The sequence below is a fragment of the Staurois parvus genome, unplaced genomic scaffold (assembly GCF_062004578.1).
Source record: "Staurois parvus isolate SC_StPar_1 unplaced genomic scaffold, SC_StPar_1.0 ptg000166l, whole genome shotgun sequence".
Lineage (NCBI taxonomy): Eukaryota > Metazoa > Chordata > Amphibia > Anura > Ranidae > Staurois > Staurois parvus.
In genome coordinates, this window is record NW_028317962.1 from 3,862,959 (window position 1) to 3,886,862 (window position 23,904).

The 23,904-nt window shown below is 44.8% G+C and overlaps 1 protein-coding gene across 2 annotated transcripts in view; it reads left to right on the plus strand.

Annotated features, from left to right (window-relative positions):
* Positions 1-23,904, plus strand: part of ASTN1 (astrotactin 1) — a 715,149-nt gene that overhangs the window by 354,305 nt on the left and 336,940 nt on the right. For both annotated transcript variants that reach the window (XM_089676329.1, XM_089676330.1), the window contains exon 2: positions 15,824-16,011. In XM_089676329.1, the coding sequence (XP_089532455.1) occupies positions 15,824-16,011 (188 nt within the window). The remainder of the gene's footprint in view (positions 1-15,823; positions 16,012-23,904) is intronic.

Below are 23,904 nucleotides of genomic sequence, written 5' to 3' on the forward strand. Positions count from 1 at the left end.
GGGTGTAAATTTATTTTATATTATACAGTGCTGGAAAACAGTATTTGCTCCCTTCCTGCTTGTTTTATTTTCCATATTTGTCACACTTAAATGATTCAGATCATTGAACAAATTTTACTATTACACAAAGATAACCCAAGTAAATACTAAATGCAGTTTTTAAATGATGATTTCATTTATTAAGGGAAAAACGTTATCCAAGCTGCTCTATGTGAAAAAACGAATTGCCCCCTCCTTAGCTAAATCATGAATGAACTGGGATTAATCACATTTTTTGGAAAGCTGAGTTAAATTTCACTTGCCACACCCAGGCCTGATTACTTCCAGACCTGTTAAATGAAGAAAACACTTAAATAGAAACTGTCCGACAAAGTGATGCATGCTAAAAGATCTCAAAAGGCAACACATTATGCCACAAACTAAAGAGATTCAAGAAGAGATGAGAAAAAAAGTAACTGACATGTATTAGTCTGGAAAGGGTTAGAAAGCCATTTCTAAGGCTTTGGGACTCCAGAGAACCATGCTGAGAGCCATTATCAAAAATGGAGAAAACTTGGAACAGTGATGAACCTTTCCAGGAGTGGCCACCCTACCAAAATCACTCCAAGAGAATAATCACGACTCATACAGGAGGTCATAAAAGAACCCAGAACAACATCTAAAGAACTGCAGGCCTCACTTGCCTCAGTCAGGGTCAGTGTTCATGATTCAACAATAAGAAAGAGACTGGGCAAAAAATAGCATCCATGTCAAAAGCCACTGCTGACCAAAAAGAACACAAAGGCTTATCTCACATTTGCCAAAAACATCTTGATTATGCCCAAGACTTTTGGGCAAATATTCTGTGGACTGATAAGACAAAATTTTAACTTTTTGGAAGGTGTGTGTCCCGTTACATCTGGCGTATAACTAACACAGCATTTCATAAAAAGAACATCATAACAACAGTCAAGCATCGTGGTGGTAGTGTGATGGTCTATGGCTGCTCTGCAGCTTCAGGATCTGGACGACTTGCTATAATTGATGGAACTATGAATTCTGCTCTCTACCAGAAAATCCTGCAGGAGAATGTCCGGCCATCGGTTCGTGACCTCAAGCTCAAGCGCACTTGGGTTATACAGCAGGGGGTTTAGGGGGCAATTACTTTTTCAAATAGGGCCAGGTAGGTTTGGGCAGCTTTTTTTCCAATACTAAATAAAATCATCATGTAAAAACTGCATTTTGTATTTACTCGGTTTATCTTTGTATAGTATTAACATTTATTTGATGATCTGACAGTGTGGCAAATATGAAAAAAAAATTAGGAAGGGGAGAAATACTTTTTCACAGCACTGTATTTAATTATGTTATCCTGAACATGACTGCAGTAGTTGGTGTTTTATCATATCTGAGCTCAGTTTTAATATGGGTCTGGATAGCATTGAACAGGCAAATCTCTGCTCCAAGGCAAACCTTTGCAGCTAAGCTCTGATTGGACAAAATACGTTAGAGGGGGCTGTCCTAGGGCAGGAACTGTCAATGCCATGCTTGTGCATGCCTTTATAATAAATACGGTCATTAAAACAATATATATATATATATATATATATATATATATGTAAAATGTGATAGCCAATGTGAAAAAAAATTATATTTAGGAAAATTTGCAGTAATTTAAAATTATTCCATTTAAAAGCATAACTGCTTTCTTTCTTGTACAAAGGGCTTTAAATGCTTACGTTGTTATCATGCTGTGCTGAAGCATGAAGATGGAGCCAGAGCCACACTAGGGGAATACACTGCATGTCCCTAGTGGTTTGCAATAGTGGCCGTTTAACACAGAATCCTGTGTACATGAGTCTCCATATTGACTTTGAAAACAGGCAGTCATTTAATCAAAGATGATAAAAAAAAATCCCTGACTTAATCACAATAGATAATTAGTTTTGTTTAGAAAGTATTTCCGCAGCAGCTGTCATAATGGCTGAGAATTGCTAGTGCGCCATCATATAGCCGTCTAATGGGCCCCTTGAGATTTTCCACCCTTTAACCTCTACTTGACCATGTGATCAAGCTCTGCAGTTATACTGCAGACATTCAACAGCACCAGGAGACTCTGCCTTGTTACCTGTAGCAAGCTAGAGGTGTTCATTTAATGATTTTCATTTTTTTTCAGGCTTCATAAAGAAAAGAAAAACATTTCTGACAAAAGCATGTCAACAATTAATTCCCCTTAAAATTGCTCACAAAGATTGGAATCCAAGCCATTTAAGGAATTCTTGATGGCTTGTGACTATTTACAAAATTTTGGTTTAAAAAGACCTTCTAGATAAGTTAATAATGCAGATGATTAATTAGGCTGAGCTCCAGGATGCCAGATGTTTGGCAAGGTAAACTTTTCTCCTTTATTTTTTTAACAACTGAAATACCGATACTGTGTGTGATACATCATACTTGGCATTTACCTAGGCCGAATATATTCCTGGTTTTTACAGCATAAATATATTTAAAAATATAAAAGAATGTTTTAGATTTATCAAGCTGTTATTTCGCAACAGGAGGTAAAATGCACCATGAAATTGCTTAAACTTAATATTTAAGAGAGCAAAATTGTTTTCCATGGAGAAAAAGATATTCAGAAAAATTCAAGAGCTTGAAGAAGTCAATAATATTTAAACATTTTTTTTTTTCAATCTTGGCTTCTCTGCTTGGAGAGAAAGCAGCCTCTTTCAAAAGAATGTTATTTTTCAACAGATCCACATTTTTATATATGCTAAAGCTTGCGTCTCATCTACGCATGACTGCGCTTTATTAGTGTCTTTGTTCAGACAAAGCTTTATGGCACTCACTATGTGAGCTATAAACTTCCGTCTGTGTGCGGTAATTCATGTGTGTATGATGTTGCCATCATCCAAGCTGATGTAAATTTTCATGAAATCTTCTACAAATCATTTACTGGTACAGAATTTTTTTTGGCATTGAATACATTTCCCAGCATTCACAGCACGATTCTAGTTAGTTCCCAATGGTCACCTACAGTTTAGTGTAGTGTTTTTTTCTGTGGGAATACACAGCCACGGAAGGGTAAAATGTCACATTTCCTTCAAGCGTATGTTAGATTTTAAACTTTTACTCAGAATATAAAATTAATGGGGAGTTATGACATTTAACATATCGTTCCATTTCAAATTTGACATGAATCTATAAGCATTATCAAATTACATTTATTATTTTAAGTATATCTTGCTTGTCACGGAAAAGGCAAAAAAAGTACCTCTTGCTTTTGATGGATAAACAGAAATACTGCTTTTGTGCTGCTTGGTATGACCAAGAGCCTAAGAGGCCTAATTCACATGGTCTTTGGCTATCAACAGCACTAAAGATTTTTCATGGCATTAGAGACTACATAGAATATTATTTTAAATTGAAAGTTGCAGAGAAGAGGATCACCAAGGTTCAATATTTTACAGCAGTATCGTATAGAAAAGGAAGCCTATATACAGTATGTAACTCTCAGTACCTAACTCTCTTCCCCCCATCCCCCCCCAATGAACAAATAGATCCTTGCTACTCAAGGAATTGGTTTGCAATATCTTTAAGGTATGCTACAATAAAACTGAAAATTTGCATATATTGATCATATAGCACAGTCTACCTGATCAGTACTTTCTTTTTTTCTTGTTATTACTGTAGGCCAACTCCCATTTGTTATTAATCTGGTGCTCTCAGAATGCTGTTCTCAAACACATGCAGTACAACTCTTCCTGCCCTTTGCATGTACAAAAATGTGTCAATACTAAGAGATTTTATCTCCATTACAGAACAGGTGGGGGAATTACTAGTTTACAGAAGTTAGTTTAGAAGGAAGTTGATATATCAATTCAATATACAGGAATTTTACAATTACACAGTATTTATGGCAATATCAACAGGCTATTTCTGTGCTTGCTGAAAATGTTTACAGTCTGCAAACAAAACTAATGCAGCTATCACATCTAATATTTTTTTTGAATTATGATATAGAAAACTGTGTATGTAATATACAAAAAAGTACCTACAAGTGGGAGAAGGAGAATGATACAGGTGATTGTGATACCTTAGCTCAAGAAAAATTTCTAAAAAATACTTACAAATTGCTCATTCAAATGAATAATAACCAACTCAAAGCATTCACTCAACTTGTTAGAAAATGTAAGTGATAGATTCTGAAAGCTATGATTCCAATTTACCTTGGTGTACAAGGTTACAATGAGTTAGAGCCAGGGCCTCCAAACTTTTTAAACAAAGGGCCAGTTTACTGTCCTTCAGACTTTATGGGGGCAGTGGCTCACTTTGGCCAGTGGGAGTAGAAAATGTCTTAGGCTTGGTGGTCAGTGGGAGAAAAAAAATTACTAAGTGCCTGTGGTCAGTAAGAGGAGGAATAGTGCCCCATCCTTGGTATAATTGGTAGGCATAGTGCCCCATCATTGGTTTCAGTCAAAGGAAGAGTGGGAGGAATAGTCCCCCATCACTGGTGCCAGTGGCATTAATAGTCCCCCATCATTGGTGTCAGTGGCAGGAATAGTACCCAGGTATTGGTGTCAGTGGGAGGAATAGCACCCCATCACTGGTGTCAGTGGCAGGAATGGGGAACCCATTGTCGCTATTAGTGGGAGGAATAGTATTCCAACATTTATATAAGTGGAAGTAAGTATGGCCCATCATTGGTAAAAGTGGAAGGAATTGGGCCCCACTGTTGTTGTCAATGAGAAGAATTAGGCTACACTGTTAGTGTTGTAGGCAGGAATGGTGCCTCATTATTGGTGTCAGTAGGAAAAAGTAATGTCTTGTATCAATGAGAGGAATAGTGCCCCAATGGCTGTTTCCAAAAGACAAAACAAAGGGCCACAGTTTGGAGATAACTGAGTTAGAGAATGCAAAGTAACTTAAAGGGGACCTTTGCCCTTCTTTTTTTAACATTCTTCATTCTATAATAAGGCTTACCTATAGGTACAGTAAATACCCCCTAAACTTGCACTGTTTAGGAGATATTTACTGTAGAAGCAGCCGGTGACATCACCGGCGCATGCGTTCTGAAGGAACTGTCAGGGATCTCCTCGATCCCCGCCGCGATGGGCTCGGCGCAGGCGCACTGCTCCACCCAGCGCACGGGTACTAGGTCCGGGCCGGCCGCGGCGTTCGAGTTCGCGCATGCGCAGTAGAAGCCGCGGCCGCCCGCTGGGCACCAATGGCAGCGCAGGGCGGGATATTTAAAGGTCCCTGAGCTGTCATTTCGTTGCCTTCTGGTCTTACCTGCTTCCTGTGTTCCTGTACCTGTGCCTAGTAAGTTATTGACCCGGATTGCCTTTGACCTTGCTGATTTCTCCTGCCCAGACCCTTGCTTGCCTGACCTCTCTCCCTGGATGCCCCTTATTAGATCTGACCTCCTGCTGCTGACCTGGCGTGTGACCCGACGATTCTCTGCCTGCTCCCTTGTACCTTACCGTCCTCTACAATACCGACTCGGCCTGTCTGACTACGCACTTGCTCTGCCATCCATCCATCCATCCCATCGGGGTCACCCGACCTCCTCACATCTGGCTCTCCCTGGTTGGAGCCCCTGGCGAACACCACTACCACTGACAGGTGTGCTCAGCAGAGGCGACCTGGTCTCGGGGTACTACAAGTCCATCCCCACCATCAGGGGCCCTGGTGAACAAGTACCCTGGGGCTTAGACTCCGCGCTCTGGGCACGCCTGACCAGTGGAGTGCTAGTGGTGCCGCTCGGCGGTCCCTCGCAGTACCAGAAGGCCATGACTGAGCCTCGAGGAGGACTCTTCCCGTTGGACGAGGTTTGCAGGCACCTGGCTACCCTGACGCAAGCTGTAAACACATTACAGGACAGATGTCTGCAGATCGAGAATCGGTTTCAGGCCTGCACCATCTCTGTTCCTGTTTCACAGGCCCCGGCTCCTGCACCACCGGTCGCAGCAGTCCATGAGCCGGCTCCTGGGCCTCCCACATCACTCCCTATGGCGGAACCCCGAGTACCCTTACCCGAGCGCTTCCATGGGGATCGCACACGCTTTCGGTCATTCCGTGACTCCTGTCTGCTCTATTTTGAACTGCAGCCACGGACCTTTTTGACGGAATCAGTGAAAGTGGGGTTTGTTGTCTCCCTATTGCAGGGTGAACCCCAAGACTGGGCCCACCGACTAAGGGGAAACAATGACCCTCACCTGGTTACGGTCGACAGCTTCTTTAACGCTATGGCCATCTTATATGATGACCCACAACGGGCAGCCTCGGCCGAGGCCACATTATACGCACTCCGACAAGGTCGGCGGGTGGCTGAGGAATACGCCTCTGACTTTAGGCGCTGGATGGGTGACACTCGTTGGAACGAGTTCGCACTCTTGCACCAGTTTCGTATGGGCCTATCAGAGGCTCTGAAAGACGAGCTCGCCCGGGTGGAGGTGCCCGAGACATTAGAGGACCTGATTGCACTCACTATCAAAATTGACCGTAGACTACGGGAGCGCAGATTGGAGAGGTCTGGTCAGGGTCGCGGAAATCCCTGGGGGTCATTTCAGGGATCCAGTCAACATACTAGGCCAAGCACCCAGAACCTGCCGTTTGAAGATGCTCCCGAACCCATGCAGCTAGGCCTGGCTCGGCCTAAACTATCGCCTGAGGAACGCCAGCGCAGACGCTCCCAGAATCTGTGCCTGTACTGCGGCGAAGCTGGTCACATGGTGCGTTCCTGCCCGCAGAAACTGAGTAAGTTCACCTCATCTTCTTTATCTGTTGGCAATATGAACCCGTCCCAGTACTTAGTTGTTCCCCTCTCCTTTCAGCTTTCAGAAAGGACCGTGGAGGTGACGGCCATAGTTGATTCGGGGGCATGCAGCTGTTTTGTGGATATCAATTTTGCTCACCAGCAGGGTATTCCCCTCCGCCCAAAGGAGAAGGGGTTTCACATCTTTTTGGCTGATGGTTCCTGGATAAAGTCAGGGGTGGTTAACCAGGAGACCCCTTCCATTGTGACTTCCATTGCCGATCAGCACCGTTAACTCCTCCGCCTGGATGCTATTGCATCACCCCTTTTCCCAGTCATTCTGGGGCTCCCTTGGTTGCGGGCCCATAACCCCCAAATTGACTGGGAAACTGGGGTTGTCTCGTTCCCTTCCCCATATTGTCGGGAACTGTGTCGAACTTCGGGCCCGGAGGTCCCCCAGGTCCTCCTGTGCTCTGAAGGGGATGACAGCCTAAAACAAGTGATCCCTGCAGCCTACCATGAGTTTCTTGATGTGTTCAGTGAACGGGGAGCAGATGCTCTACCCCCCCACCGCCCATATGACTGTCCTATTGATCTGTTGCCCGGTTCGGAAATTCCGTTCGGGCGAATTTTTCCCCTTTCTGAGCTAGAATTAGGGGCCCTGAAGGACTATATTGAGGATAGCCTCCGAAAGGGATTTATCCATCCCTCCACTTCCCCAGCAGGTGCAGGGATCTTCTTTGTAGAAAAGAAGGACAAGACTTTGAGGCCATGCATTGACTATCGGGAGCTGAATAGGGTCACCGTTAAAAATCGTTACCCATTACCACTGGTACCTGAATTATTCCAGAGCCTAAAAACTGCAGTAGTGTTTACCAAGTTGGACTTAAGGGGAGCCTACAATTTGGTTCGCATAAGGGAGGGGGATGAGTGGAAGATGGCCTTCCGCACCCGTTTCGGCCATTTTGAGTACCTGGTCATGCCTTTCGGGTTGTGCAATGCGCCAGCCACCTTCCAACACTTTGTGAACGACATCTTTAGGGACTTCCTGGACATCTTTGTCATCGTCTACTTAGACGACATTTTAATTTTTTCATCCTCCCTGGGGGAGCACAGGGTACATGTATCAAAGGTGTTGGGGCGGTTGCGGCAGCACGGGTTGTACGCTAAAGCAGAGAAATGCTGCTTTGAACAGGCTAGCGTTACATTTCTGGGTCTGATCATCTCCACCACGGGGGTCGCAATGGACCCTCAGAAGGTCTCAGCGATCCTAGATTGGCCTGAACCCACGGACAGGAAAAGTGTCCAACGTTTTATTGGGTTCGCAAATTTTTACCGGAAGTTCATCAAGAACTTCTCGGGTCTGGTCTCCCCCATCACTCAGTTAACCAAGCTTGGGACGCGATTCAGATGGACGCCCGAGGCACAGGAAGCTTTTGAAGCATTAAAAAGGTTATTTACCTCGGCACCCATTCTGGGCCATCCCGACGCCTCCCTGCCCTACATCTTAGAAGTAGATGCATCTGAAAACGCGGTTGGCTCCATCCTTTCCCAGCGGAAGGGCGCCAAGGAATTACTCCACCCAGTAGCATTCTTTTCACGGAAACTTACCCCTGCGGAGAGGAACTACGACATTGGGGATCGCGAGCTACTGGCTATCAAAACCGCTTTAGAAGAATGGAGGTACCTGCTGGAAGGTGCCTCCCACCCCATCCTGATATTCACGGACCACAAGAACCTGGAATATCTGAGGACGGCCAAACGTCTACGCCCACGACAAGCAAGATGGGCATTGTTTTTCTCGAGGTTCCAGTTCCACATCACATACAGGCCCGGCTCGAAAAACACGAAGCCTGACGCGTTGTCACGCATGTACGAGGACACCAAGGAGATTCCAGTGCCCGACACTATTCTTCCTGCAGGAAATTTCTTGGCCCTTCAGACAAACCTTCACTCCGAGATCCTGAGAGCGTCCACAGCAATGTCCACCTCCGATGGGGCCCCCCTCCAGAACAAGGAGGGACTCCTATGGAGGGAGGACCGGATTGTGGTGCCAGAGGATGCCCGAACCTTAGTCTTGGGACATTGCCATGACCATCCACTGGCAGGACATTTTGGGCCGGTCAAGACCCTGGAACTTCTCCGACGTTCCTTCTGGTGGCCGGACATGGCCAAGGATTGTAAGAACTACGTGGGCTCCTGTGCCATCTGCCAGCGGAACAAGCCTTCAAGGAATAAGGCGTGGGGCCTGCTACGTCCATTGCCCATCCCTGAACGACCCTGGCAGAAAATCTCCATGGACTTCATAGTCGAGCTTCCACCTTCACTGAACCACACAGCAATTCTCGTGGTCGTGGACCGCTTGTCCAAGATGGCCCATTTCATCCCTTTACGGAAAACCCCATCAGCAGCCGAGACGGCGCAAGTCTTCATCCGAGAGATCGTTAGACTGCATGGGGTTCCCGAAGACATCGTCTCGGACCGTGGGGTGCAGTTTACCTCGCGGTTTTGGAGGGCATTGTGCAAAGCCCTGGATATCAAGCTGTCCCTTTCCTCGGCTTTTCACCCTCAGACCAATGGCCAGACCGAAAGGACCAATCAGACCCTGGAGCAATACCTTCGATGCTACACATCATTCTCTCAGGACGACTGGGTGCCACTCCTCCCTTTGGCGGAATTCGCGTACAACAACGCTTGCCATTCAGCAACTGGACAGTCCCCGTTCTTCGCCAACTATGGGTTTCATCCTGTCTTCCTCCCGGACTTGGTCCCGGAATGCCCGATTCCAGCGACACAGGATGCACTGACCTTCTTCACCTCCAACAATAGGAAACTACAGGAAGCCATCCGTCAAGCCCAAGAGGACTACAAGAGGGCTTTTAATAGGAAGCGAAGAGGGGATCTGGTGTTGCAGCCCGGAGAGAAGGTTTGGCTGGCTACGTCGAACTTGAGGTTGCTCTGCCCGTCAAAGAAGTTGGGACCTAAATTTATAGGCCCTTTTTGCATCAAACGAATGGTCAATGAGGTGGCCTATGAACTTGTTCTCCCTGAGACACTCAAGGTCCACCCTGTCTTCCACGTGTCCCTGTTGAAACCAGTAGTCCCTGATGCCTTCCCAGAACGGGAATCCAGGCCCCCGGAGGCCGTAACGGTTGAAGAGGAAGAAGAATTCGAGGTGGAGGCAATCCTGAAGTGCCGACGAAGGGGGGGCCAGACCCAATTTCTCATCAAGTGGAAGGGCTACGGCCCTGAGGACAATTCGTGGGAGCCAGCCCATAATGTCCATGCACCTAGGCTTGTCCGGGGGTTTCTTCGTGATCACCCGTGGTGGAGAGATCGGGTGGGCATCCGGAGGTTGCCCGTAGGAGGGGGGCAATGTCAGGGATCTCCTCGATCCCCGCCGCGATGGGCTCGGCGCAGGCGCACTGCTCCACCCAGCGCACGGGCACTAGGTCCGGGCCGGCCGCGGCGTTCGAGTTCGCGCATGCGCAGTAGAAGCCGCGGCCGCCCGCTGGGCACCAATGGCAGCGCAGGGCGGGATATTTAAAGGTCCCTGAGCTGTCATTTCGTTGCCTTCTGGTCTTACCTGCTTCCTGTGTTCCTGTACCTGTGCCTAGTAAGTTATTGACCCGGATTGCCTTTGACCTTGCTGATTTCTCCTGCCCAGACCCTTGCTTGCCTGACCTCTCTCCCTGGATGCCCCTTATTAGATCTGACCTCCTGCTGCTGACCTGGCGTGTGACCCGACGATTCTCTGCCTGCTCCCTTGTACCTTACCGTCCTCTACAATACCGACTCGGCCTGTCTGACTACGCACTTGCTCAGCCATCCATCCATCCATCCCATCGGGGTCACCCGACCTCCTCACATCTGGCTCTCCCTGGTTGGAGCCCCTGGCGAACACCACTACCACTGACAGGTGTGCTCAGCAGAGGCGACCTGGTCTCGGGGTACTACAAGTCCATCCCCACCATCAGGGGCCCTGGTGAACAAGTACCCTGGGGCTTAGACTCCGCGCTCTGGGCACGCCTGACCAGTGGAGTGCTAGTGGTGCCGCTCGGCGGTCCCTCACAGGAACAGTATACCATGCCATTTTTTCAGAGCCCTGTGATGTCATCGAGGCTCAGCCATTTATAATGCAGAAGCCTGGAAACCCAGAAGGAAGACTCAGTGAAGATGGAAGTGCCTACAGCGGTGACAGTGCGCCACTGGAGGGCTTCATTTTTAGGTAAGTCTGCCATAATGTGGTAGTATGCACTGCATAGTAGTGCATTATAACTTAAATTGATAAGGTGAGGTTTCTTTACTGTTGTTTTTCTCCCCTAGTCAAAAATGAAGGAGCACGTACTGCCCACAGACACCTGGGATATCAGCTTCATATATCTCAAAAGTATTGAGCCAGATCTTTTTTTGTTAATCATGAGATTTCCATTGCTGTGTTGAGATGATGCTATGTTGAGTGCTGAGTGTGCAGGAATGAGATCATTCTATGGGTTATGGTGGGGGGAAGGGGAATGCAATGAGTTCCAGAGATAGAATCAAATGCTGCTGGGAGAACAGTGTAGAGTAAAAAAAACTAAGGTTGCCAAGAAACTAAAACCTGTAATTACCAATAAATATCCATTTATAGATTTACACAATATTTGTAAAGATGCCTTTCTTGTAATTTTGCTGATTCCAGTGTTGGTTCCTCTTTAAAAGTAAACACAAAGTATTTACACTGCCCACTTGCTGGGTAGTTGTGATTCCTTGTGTTCATATTGTGAATTTCATTGCCTTGCCTTGTTGAATACTAAGCATTTCTTTATCTTTATTTTCTGAAACTTTCTGAAGCTATGTTTGAATAAAGTAGCCCTATGTGTTCCCTAGTTCCAAGAACCACTGTGTGTAATTCTTAGACAGTGAGATGGCCCAACACAGAATGTTTCACAGTGACAACAGGATTCAGGTCTGTTCAAAGCACCATGAAAAGCGTGTTGAGTCTGGCTGCTTTAGATTATATAAAGCTTGGATAAAAGAAAATCTGACTTGATTTCCTGGCACAACTGCAATGGTCCCTCAATGGCATTGGCAGTTAACTGGTTGGCTTTCCTTGCTGCCTGGAGCTGCTCTTCACCTATTATGTTCAGTGCTGGGGCAGACAAACCAGTTGTGCACATAGGTCTTATCAGACTTATGTGCCCATTTTTACTAGATGGGGGTTGAGCGGGTGCTGCGGCCTCTGCTGCTGTCATATAGACATGGATGTGGCTTATAAGGAATTCTTATGAAGTTATCACTTACTCAAAATTAATTTTTCAACAAACACAGTACAGTGGTTTTTTTTTTTACCATGAAGGTTTTGTGTTTTTCTTCAAAACAAAAGGTGTTTGAAATCTTACAGTTTTCTTTAGAAAGCAGGTTCACCCTGAGTAGAAAAGCCTGTCCCCTGCCAGCATGCTGTACCCCCTCAATGCGTAAGCAGTGGTCTCCCTTCAGAGGTCCATCATGCCCCCAGCATCAACTTTACACACTGCCAGGGATACTTCTCTTCAGCATGCTGGCATGATGCAAGCCTTTCTCCTTGGGCTGTATTTCAATTGGTTGGTAATGCTCCTGGTTTGTAATATCCAGGTGATATTGGACAATAAGTACTTCCTTCACTCCCTGCCCTGAAACATGCAGGGAGCTTCTCTCAGTTCCCCATCTGGACTGAATGTGAAGGGAATGTTTGCTGTCTGACTCTTGTTGCGTATTGAGAAAATGAGATAATATAAGTTATAATAAAGACTTCTCTCCTCTCCTCTCCTCCCCTCCCCTCCCCTCTCCTCTCCTCTCCCCTCCCCTCCCCTCCCCTCATCTCTTTTCCTCTCCTCTCTTTTCTCTCCTCTCCCCTCATCTCCTCTCTTTTCTCACCTCTAGTCTCCTCTCCCCTCATCTCTTCTCCTCTCTTTTCTCTCCTCTCCTCTCTCTCTCCTCTAATCTCTTTCTGCTCTCCTCTTCTCTCCTCTCATCTCTTCTCCTCTCTTTTCTCTCCTCTCCTCTAATCTACTCTCCCCTCATCTCTTCTCCTCTCTTTTCTCTCCTCTCCTCTAATCTCTCTCCTCTCCTCTAATCTCTCTCCTCTCATCTCTTCTCCTCTCTTTTCTCTACTCTCCTCTAATCTCCTCTCTCTCCTCTCTCTCCTCTCACCTCCCATCATCTGCCCTCCTCTCTTTTCTCTCCTCTCCTCTTCCCCTCACCTCCCCTCCTCTCTTTACTCACCTTTCCCCTAATCTCCTCTCTTTTCTCCCCTCCCCTCTAATCTCCCCTGTTTTCTCTCCTCTAATCTCCTCTCATTTCCCTTTCCTCATTGATTACATGTTTGTATTTGAATAGTAGTTGAATGAAAGACCAAAAATTGTCTCTGCACTGGGGCACTTTGACTATGTTTATAACTGGTTTGCAGCCAAAGCTGTGATCAGTTTCAAAGATCTAAATAAAAATACATTTTCCCTCACATGTCCATTTTCAAGTCAAATTGCAGATCTATGTCCATCCTTGTAAAAACCCCAGTTGCCTTGTAAATTACCATGTTATTCATAGAATATACTTTTCATTTTTACACACAGCTATTTTTTTTTTTTTAGAAACGTTATACAAAAATCACTAAGTTAAAAAATACTTTACATCCTGAGGTCATAATAAATGAACTATCTGGAAAATGTTAGAGGGGAAAAAGTTTTTAAAAGAAATCTAATAATCATTTGTAAACTTTTGAGGCTAATTAATTTTGTAGACTAGAAGCTGTTTAGATCATTAGAGAGCCTCTGGGTTAAATATTTCCATGGGCAAAATGACGATAAAAAGTGTGATATCTAGATGTTCCACAGTTTGTAAAAAAGAAAATTGCTGCTCTAGCCAACTCATAGCACAAAAATAATCTTGAAGAGAAATATACTGGGACCCACATACTTTTATAGCAGAGCTGATGAGCAGACGTACACGGAGGGCACACAAAACCTCAATGTTTATTAAAGCAAAACTTCTATAACACATCTTTCATGGAACACAAACATCCACTGAGAACACACATCATAATTTTATAGTACATAAACAGATATGCAGACCTAATTTACTGGGTAAGCCAAAGCATTCTAAATAAACTATAGTGTATGTTTGGTGGCATCCTATATTGAGTTACTATGGTAACAGTTCTGATGTGACTTTCACTTGTTAAGAATGTGTTCTGTACTTTATGATGATATTCCATACTCAGATTTATAGAGTCTTCCTTTGGTGACAGTATAAATAAAAAAAGTCAACTGTTGCAATAAAAAAAATTCCAGGATAAGCTACATATTGTGGTGTTTTCATGACTGGTACACTGTTCACTTCTCCCTGGGCTTGACTAAAATAACCACACTGAAAACAAAGATACTTTTAACTGCGTTGATACTTTATTATTTAAGTATCGGCCACAGCTTGATATCTTTGAATAATGAACAATCAACCAATAAAACATATCTAACACCAAATCCCTTTTTAGCAGTGCTGAGTGGTGTATCTCCACTTTTTTTCCTTCGCAGGAGCCGATTCAGCCCCCAGCAGTCCAGGTTAGGCTCAGGGGCTTATTTGGGCCTCCTGCTACCAAATCCACCGCCTCTACCAGCCACCTGCCACCTCAACCGCAAAAGGGATAAATGCCAGCTGTGACAAAAATATCATGCAACAACAAATATACTGGACTGGAACCAATAACAACAAGGTGTCACTGAATTAAGCACTTAGTAGTAGTTATTTATTCATCGTCCTGCAAGAATAAACTGCACATCGTTTTTTTCTTTTTTTAATTTATGTATGTATTCTCTTTGTTTTTTTTTGTTTTGTTTTTTTAATTATTTATTAATATATTAATTTTCTTATTTCATTATAAAAGTCATAAGCAAAGCCATAACAACAAAACCCAGGAACAAAACTCGGGGAGGGAGGGTGGGCACTTCTTTCTTCGTGGAAGAGCGCCAATTGAGTGACCAGTATGTCATGGGACTTAACGTGATGCAGGAGTCTCCTCCTTTTTTTCCCTCCTTCCAATAATCTGCCACCACAATCCAAATCACGACCCTTCCCCATCCTGTCCCTCTGTCATTACTTAATTCCTTTATTACCCTACAGACTAATCTAAAGGGAATGTCCCCAGTCATGATGCCTGCTGTGTTTATATCACAGGGCATTGCTTTCAGTCTGAAAGCAGAATAATATGTTGATCTCAGACTGGTAATGTAGCCATACGAGAAATTTTTAAAAGTCGATGTTTGCTCCCATCAGGCCTCACCTCATCTGAAGTCTTAAATCGGAACTCCAGCATAGGCAAGTACTGTCTAAAAATAAGAGGCAATTGTATTCTTAGGCTTTCCAAACACTAATACACTTTTACATTCAGCCAGCGAGGCTGAGCAAAAGAAATCTTTCAGATTCCTCCATCTACACTGGTGGCATGGAAGGACGAATCCCCCGTGCTGAGCTATTAAATTCTGACAGCCACGAGCCCTCAGATGTCAGAACACCTTGACAGTGCCTGCAGATGATTGGATGCAGGTGCTTTTCTCATAACAATTTTCAACCCAGCTCGTTCTACAAAATCAGCTTTACAAGTTGGCAGGGCCAACAACTGAAATTCTAATGGTGTATGGCCAGCTTTACTTGAATATTAAAGAGATTTGTGTATTTCTTTCAGATCCATGCAGTGATCCCATCCCTTTGCCTCTGTGCAGTAGCTTTCTGTAATAAGGACCAGTCACTGTTGCTCCGTCTCCTTGTTCAGGGTGACTGGTCGTGTCTCCGCCTCCTCCTGTAGTTATTTGTAGGCAGACTGTAGTAGGCAGGCCTGCTGGGTCCCTTCCACAGCTCTTCTGTCTTCATAGGCTATGTGCAGCACAGTGATGATGTCACCACTTAATTTTCAAGTTAATTACTGGCTTTGCAAAAGCATTTAGTGCACAAAAATGCTTTGCTTCAATGGAGGTAATTTTTTGAAAATCCAGGTCCCATTCAACCATTGCCACACATCTAGCATTCTTTAGTGTCCATAGTTTGTTTCTCAATATTTCTCTTGCTTTCTCCTTACAGAAATTGCAGGAAACACAGATGACATTCCCCTGGTCCGCTGGAGACAGCAGTGGCTTGAGAATGGAACTCTCCTCTTCCATATTCACCACCAGGATGGAGCGTCAAATTTGCCTGGACAAGAAGCCACAGAGGAACCTCAAGGCGAGGCAGCTGAAGAAGAACTCAGGATATTGCACATCTCAGTCATGGTGAGTCTATGCTAAACACTGGGTCTTTGTATCCTCTTAGGATTATTAATTGTACAAAAAATGCCTTTGCCCCTTTTAACCCTGGTTCACACTGAATACGACTTTGAAATCGTGCAACTTCACTTGAAGTTGCACAACTTCAAAGTCGCATGTCAGTGTGACTTCAGGTGCGACTTGCAAGACATCTGTGCAGCTTCATACACAGATGTCAATGCAAGCTGCACCAGAAATCAGCAAAAGTAGTGCAGGAATTACTTTTCAAATGAAGTCAGAGATGCATCGATTAGAACAGTTCCATTGCCAATCATAGGGTGCAAATTGTCATGAGATTTGAACTGTCAAATAGCATGACTAGTTGCATTGTTGTGAACGGGGGTTAAACTGGTTTCCTAGTTGAATTGTATACCTGATGATTTATCCTTTTGAATCTCTTGAACCTTTTGAAAGATAAAGTGGAATCTTAGTCAGAAAATGAAGTCCTGCTTGGTCACTTCAGGCTGGCCCCTTTTGCAGGTATAGCTATGTAAAACATTTAAATAGGTGCCTATACTGTTTAAAATGCAGTCATACACAGTCTCACCCTGCTCTGCACATGCTCAGTTGCTCTCTATTTTTCGGCACTGTGCTGAATTTGTAGAGGCAGATATGCTGACAACCTAAAGATTTAAAGTATAACTAAAAGCAAATTGTTTTGTTTGTTTTGGATAGAGTGGAGAGGGATTAGAACGTTTGTCAGATTTTATTGCTGTCTGTGCCCCCGTTAGGGAGATCTACCCTCTCCATTTTCCTATTTACCATTACCACTGAAAGTGAGAATTCCAAATTTTGGGTTGTCACCAGAAAAGTAATAGCAGGGAAATTTTTCAATGGGGTGGCTAGTTCTCGTGACCTGATGGTCCCCAAGAAATTCCCTTATTTGCAGGGATTTATTTTCATGTCCTGTTTGGCTGTGGGACAGGAAGTGAATGGTAATCTCTGCAATGGAACACATATGGTGAAAAAAAAAAATCTGACAGGGGTTATAACCCTCCCTTGCTCTATCCAAAATTTAAAAAAATAAAGTTTTGCCTATAGTTCTGCATTAATGTTGCTCAAGGCTCTGGGCATCAACGAAATGGCAGCCTCCAGCAAGAAGAAACAGGAGGCAATTTACAGCACACACTAATTTTGGTAGCATAATTATTAATGTGCAATATGTGTTTCTTGCTATGATGTCAAGTTGTTATGGGTAAAGTTCCGCTTTTGAAAAATAAGGTTTCCTTTTGGATTAATGTTTTTACTACTATCACCAAACCAAAATAAACCCCTTCTTCAGTTCATATTTTGTGATGCTTGTGTAGTTTGAGCCCAGCATGAAATGGATCATAGCTGTTCACAAATTTCTTTCCTGATATCTTAGACAGCTGTTAGGTAACAGAAACACATATCTCTGATTGCAGAAATCACTGGAAAATAATCATTGAGATGACTCCTACAGGTTGAGTTCATGTCACAGCTGGACTGGTTAGACTAAAGTTGGGGATGACAATAACATTGTCAATGACATGGAATTTTACTTTTATCCTGTCATAACATTCCTAAATTAAACCTGTACAGAAATAAATATAAAGGTTCTTTGTCTGTCCCCCATGACAAAATGCTAGCTGCCTGGCTGTCTCATGTTTCAGAACATTATGGGGGACATTAATCAATTCTGGAGCACATTAAAACAATGCTAAGCAAGAAAAGTGAGACAGATTGTGTAACAAGATTACAGACGTATCAAATTTTGGCCAGGTCAGCAGGGACTGAGTGAATTTCAATCCATGTATGGGCAGGCGGGTTGTACAGAAGTCGATTTACCAATTGTTGGATTGTTACCTGTTGGATTTTCCCCACTCGATCAGCTCCAATGACTATAGCCAGCCGCAGTGATCCCTGTTTTCTGATGGTGGGGAAGTCTCCTCGCTGTCAGAATGCAATAGTTCATTGGCAAGGATTCCACCATCCACACTGAGCATGTGGATTGGGGAATTCAGTCTTTTTTTTTCATTGAACGTAGTAGTTGAATGAAAAAAAAAGAAAAGACTCATCTATGGCCAGCTTAATTCCTCTCTCAGATTCTCTGATCACCTAACCGCAACCCTAACCTTAAACCTAACCCTAAACCTGACCCTGACCATTTCCTAATTGTATATCTGTGTCAGGACCCGGGTCTGAAGCTGCAAACTCTGCTGCGTCAGGTGATGTTTCTTCTTGATGAGCCACCTTGGATGCTGGACAGCGCCCTGCACAATTCCTTGAATGATGCTAATTAAACCTTTCTTCTCTTGAACCTTGAACCCTTTGCTCCTCCTATAAACTTCCTATTTTATGTTATGCCCCTGCATGTCCTGTTGGCCAGCTTATTGTGCACTTTCCAGACAATATCTCCGTATCTCCATGAAGTCCATATATTCACTGCCACTTGTTACCAACCTTTGGCTTGTTTCTCAACTATGCTTCTGCTTGATCCCAACCTGTCACCACTGGTTACTGACCTTTGGTTTGTTTACCGACTATGATTTTGCTTATCCCTACCTGCTATATCTGCTACTGGATCCCAGCTTGCTCACCACCTGGGGAGAAGATTCTGAGGATGGTGACTTGGTACTAACATGCAGCAAAACCCATTGTAACACCCTGCTATAAATGTCCAATGCAGGATGTTGAGCCAACACAAGATAGCAGTGTTCTGCAGAACAGTAGGAGCCACATGTTGAAGAATAGCCATGTGGGACTTGTATGCTGAATTGCCGGACTTTACTGAAGAACAGTGCACCAGGAAACTACATCTCCCAGAGGAGCTTGCGTGTGGGTGGGGACATATATATATCTCAAAGTCCTGGAGACTGACCAGGAAGTGAGGCGGGAAAGATCGAGAGAGGAGGAAGTGTTCTGCTGGCTGAAGTGTTGGACCAGGCTGCAGAGCCAGAGTCAGAGAGGGAAAGGAAGTGGAAAGAGTCTGCTGATCATCAGTCTTGCCACGCTGCCCAGTGAGCCAATCTTCAAGCAGGAAACCAGTCGGGACACCGAATCAGGACTGGAGAGTCTGTGGTGGCGCCCATCTGCAATGAAAGATGGATCGCTAAGACCTGCCAGACACCACTAATTGGGTGAGAGATTCCTACACACCCACGAACTGAGAACACTGACAATTTCATCACATCTGCTATCTACCTGCACATAGTTGCAGATATTACACATAGATACCCCAGTTTGCAGCCTAGTTCTCCCATTGTTGGAACACGTTTGCATTACAGTCTCATCATCCAAGCTGACCGCAGGACATACAGCTGCAGGAAAGAATACAGCAGTTCAAACTGAAATAACAATTTACCGTTCCCAGCTGAATGGGATTTCTACTACTGTTGCTTTGGCCCTTGTCACCCAGACAGAGAGAGTTGTTTTTGCCCACAGACACTTTTGCCAACTGTTGCACTTCACTACCTTAAATCTGTCCTTGTTAATTGCCTTCAGTTCACCTTCATCAAGAGGAGAAGTACCTATTAGTTATCATCTATACCTTAGATCAGGGGTCCTCAAACTACGGCCCGCGGGCCACATGCGGCCCGCCAAGGACATTTATCCGGCCCACCTGCAGGGGCGTATTTGCCACGAGGAAGGGACACTAAGTACTGGGGCGGGCAGGGGGCTGCTGTCCTTTACCTGGCTCCGTGTCCCAGTCCCGCGACGATCCAGTCCAGGAAGCACTGCTCCTTCATTCACTCCAGCCACTCCCTCACTCGATGTTCGCGCTGCCGCTCGGCTCCACCTCCTCACCGGTGATTGGGCGCCAGAACTGTAGCTCAGGAAAGGAACACAGGCAGCCAATCACCTGCGAGGAGGTGAAGCCAAGCGGCCCCGCGAACATTGAGTGAGGGAGAGGCCAGAGTGAAGAAGGACAGCTGACAGGTAAGTGTGCCCTGCAGATGGTGCTGCTGCAACCAGGTATGCTGGCTGCAGCAGCACCATGCTGGAACAGGGATCAGCAAGTTAAGTGTCATTGGTGTCAGTGGGAGGAATAGTGCCCCATCATTGGTGTCACTGATACTAATGATGGGGCATTATTCCTCCCACTGACACCAATGATGGGGCACTATTCCTCCCCCCACTGACACCAACGATGGGGCACTATTCCTCCCCCCCACTGACACCAACGATAGGGCACTATTCCACCACCCACTGACACCAACGATGGAACACTATTCCTTCCCCCACTGATACCAATGATGCGGTACTATTCCTCCCACTGACACCAATGTTGGGACACTATCCCCCCCCACTGACACAGCACTATTCCCCCCCCACTGACACCAATGGCATACTATTCCTTCCACTGACACCAAACATGGGGCACTATTCTTCCCACTGACACCAATGATGGGACACTATTCCTCCCACTGACACCAATGTTGGGACACTATCCCTTTCCCCCACTGACACCAATGACGGGGCACTATTCCCCCCCCCCCACACTGACACCAAGGATGGGGCACTATTCCTCCTCACACTGACACCAACAATGGGGCACTATTCCTCCCCCCACTGACACTAATGATGGGGCAGTATTCCTCCCACTGACACCAATGATGGGGCACTATTCCTCCCACTGACACCAATGATGGGGCACTATTCCTCCCACTGACACCAATGATGGGGCACTATTCCTCCCACTGACACCAATGATGGGGCATGTTTCTTCCCACTGACACAATGATGGGGCACGTTTCTTCCCACTGACACCAATGATGGGGCACTATGCCTCCCACTGACAATAATGATGGGGCACTATTCCTCCCACTGACAATAATGATGGGGCTCTATTTCGCTCCATAAGACACACTTGGGGGGAAATGTCTGTGTGTCTTATGGAGTGGCCGGCCCATTATTCCCACTGCCGTTGTATGTCCGCAGTCTCTGGTCATCTCATGTACTATGTCTGCAGTCTCTGGTCATCTCATGTACTATGTTCGCAGTCTCTGGTCATCTCCTCTACTGTGTCCGCATTTGTTCATAGTTTTTTTTTTTTTTAAACTATAGTATGGCCCTCCAACGGTCTGAGGGACAGTGAACTGGCCCCCTGTTTAAAAAGTTTGAGGACCCCTGCCTTAGATCATCTTCACCCCAATTGGGCCCCAACTAGCACACAAAAGATTCCATAGCTCTTAAAGGGACATTGGTTGATTATAGACGAGAGCTCTGATCAATTTCAAATCTAATCCTTGCCATCAGGTTCTGAGGACCCACAGTGAGTTTACCTGTTTATTGATAGTTGTTCTCACTTGCTGGGAATTCACCTCAGATTGGAGGTAGTGGATTATTTCTGAAAACAGTTATTGGTACTTTTCTGTGTGTATGCTGTTACTTTTGCTTAAAGTTGACCAGAGTGATTGTATTGCTGCATATGCCAATGTTATTTTGTGTTTTTTTTTATCAAGCTACATTCAAACTTAATATAAAATTCGTATTGATTTACACTCACTTGTGCATGAGTCCATTTTACAGTGGTGACTTATTCGGGTTACAAGAGTGCAGTGGTGTCAGCAGTGGTTGGGCTTTCAGAGCGAGATCCAGATTGACAGGGAGCCCAAAAATTACTAAGCAACCCTTAAGGGGGTAGTTCTACACTATATCCACCATCAGGAGCTCTGGTGTACACAGGTTAGTACTTAGACTCTGCACCTCGGGTGAGCCAGTGTCATCTGCTAGGGTGACCTGCTTCTGTACTATCCAGCTGGTTGGTGGGTGCCTCTCTACTGCTATAGCTACTGGCCTCTGAGCAAGACTCCAGACTGTGCCAGTTTGTGTAGAATTAAAATCTATCTCAAATTTAGTGATAAATGTGTCTTAGATCTTTGCAAATCTGTCACTGTTGGATGTCCAGGATTACAGGAGCAGTGGTCCCAAATACACAGTAAAACTGTATTATAAACTAAAAGAAAGGAAGCTTAACTTTCATTTAACTGTGTTGCTTGTATTTGTGTGATAACTGCCTCCCTATGAGGTCCTCTGGAAGCAAATGGTGCTGGGTGAGGCTGCTATTGCCATAAGGCCTGAGGAAGGTATGGGGCAGATTGTTCCTGGGTGCAGGTTAGGCCAGACAGGTAGCCTAACAGGGTGTCCTTATTAATTGTCAGGTTCCAAGAGGTATTCTGAGGAAGATCCCGTGTTCAAAGTGGCCCAGTAAACCTAGGGGATAATCCCATGTCCTGGAAGCAATGGATTAAGGAGTGCGCATACTCCCCCCACCATTTGGTTAGATGTACATGTGGAGGACATGCTGCCCAACACTAGCCACAATTGTTGAAAAGAGAGGAAGCGGTACATAAATTGATCAGGAATTGAGGCTTGAAGTGGGGGAAGATGGGGAGGAGATGGGAGTAGAGTGGGCTGATTATGGGTTACTGGGAGGAAAGGTACAGTGAGAGCTGATTGTGGTCAGAAGACAGAGGAGAAGATGTTACTAATTACAGAAGAAGGCAGAATAAGAGGCATTTACAGCAGAGGGATGGAGTGGAAAGAGGAGCAGCAGTATGTTTGTACAATTTAGAGAGGTTGGAGAGTAGGAGCTGGTCATGAGCTGAGATGAAGAAAGGGTTTATTAGGAAGAAAGGGAGCTAATCACAGATATGACTCAGGGAAAGAGCAAGTAGTTATAGTTTAGGGCTTGGTTCACCTTTTATAAAAAATAAAATAAAATAATAAATGCACACCTTTTTGCAGACAGTTACTAAAATGCAGGAAGCACACCACACCAGCTCCCTCACAGTTCATTGAGGACTACAAGCCATTACTCAGCCAATGGTTGTTGTAGTTCATTCATTCGGAGCCCCGCACAGCTGCACTGGTTTTAAATTTTTATAGCTGGTGCGGGGAAAAGATCCTCCATCTGCTGTCACAGGGAGCAGAAATCGGGAGGAGGGGGGAGGCAGGAGCTGGAACAATACAGGTGGAACATGTAACAAGTTTCAAAGGTGAACTTATTCTTTTAGAAGCTATTTGTGGATCGAGGATACTAGAGGCAGCTGGCCATGATTGGAAGACAAAAGTAACCCTTTACATGGTTTTTAAAGCTGAACTCCAGGCAAACCTGACAAAGGATTTGTATTGCTATCCATCCAGTCCAAAAATGTACACTGCCCTGCTACACAGCACAAGCAGTTTGGTGACCTGATTTTTCAAGATGACCTTCCTGCCTCTAGCCTTTGATAGGGCAGTGAAGGAGCAGCAACAAGCAAATTAGGCAATTCCCCTGCTCTCTCCTCCTATCAGCATGTACCTTTTCCTAAAATGTGAATGGGGGACACCTGATTGGTCCAAATGCTACCCCACTCTGAGTGCATGATAGCATTTTTGCAAGTTTGTCAATGTTCAACATCCCACTGAGGGAATATTTGACTTCTTGTTTTTCAAAAACTTTTACATTTGTTATAAATTTCTTTGTACCAGGGGAGTACTAAACCAAATTGCTAATATGTATTTATTTATGCGCTCCAGTAGGAGTTTGTTCAGGTGAACTCTGGTGTTGTGCATATCTATTTTCCCTCTAAGTGGCAGTATTAATACACCTTTATTTTCTATGATTGATACTTTTCTTTTGTTTAAAAAAAAACACGTTAAAAGCCGTAATTCCACTTTAATCTCAAATTTTATTATCTCAGTTGTAGTTCAAAGCTGTATTCTTGTTCCTCGGTGTTTAGAAATGTTGATTTTTCTTTCCGATCATGTCTTTTATTTGTAACATTACTATTCTGTTGTTAGAGCTGGAAGCATTTGGAATAATTCATCGTGACTGTTGTATCTTTGTCCTTATAAATTATGTATTATAAATTCAAATGCCCAGTGTTTACAGTAAAATGAATTGTTGCTCTG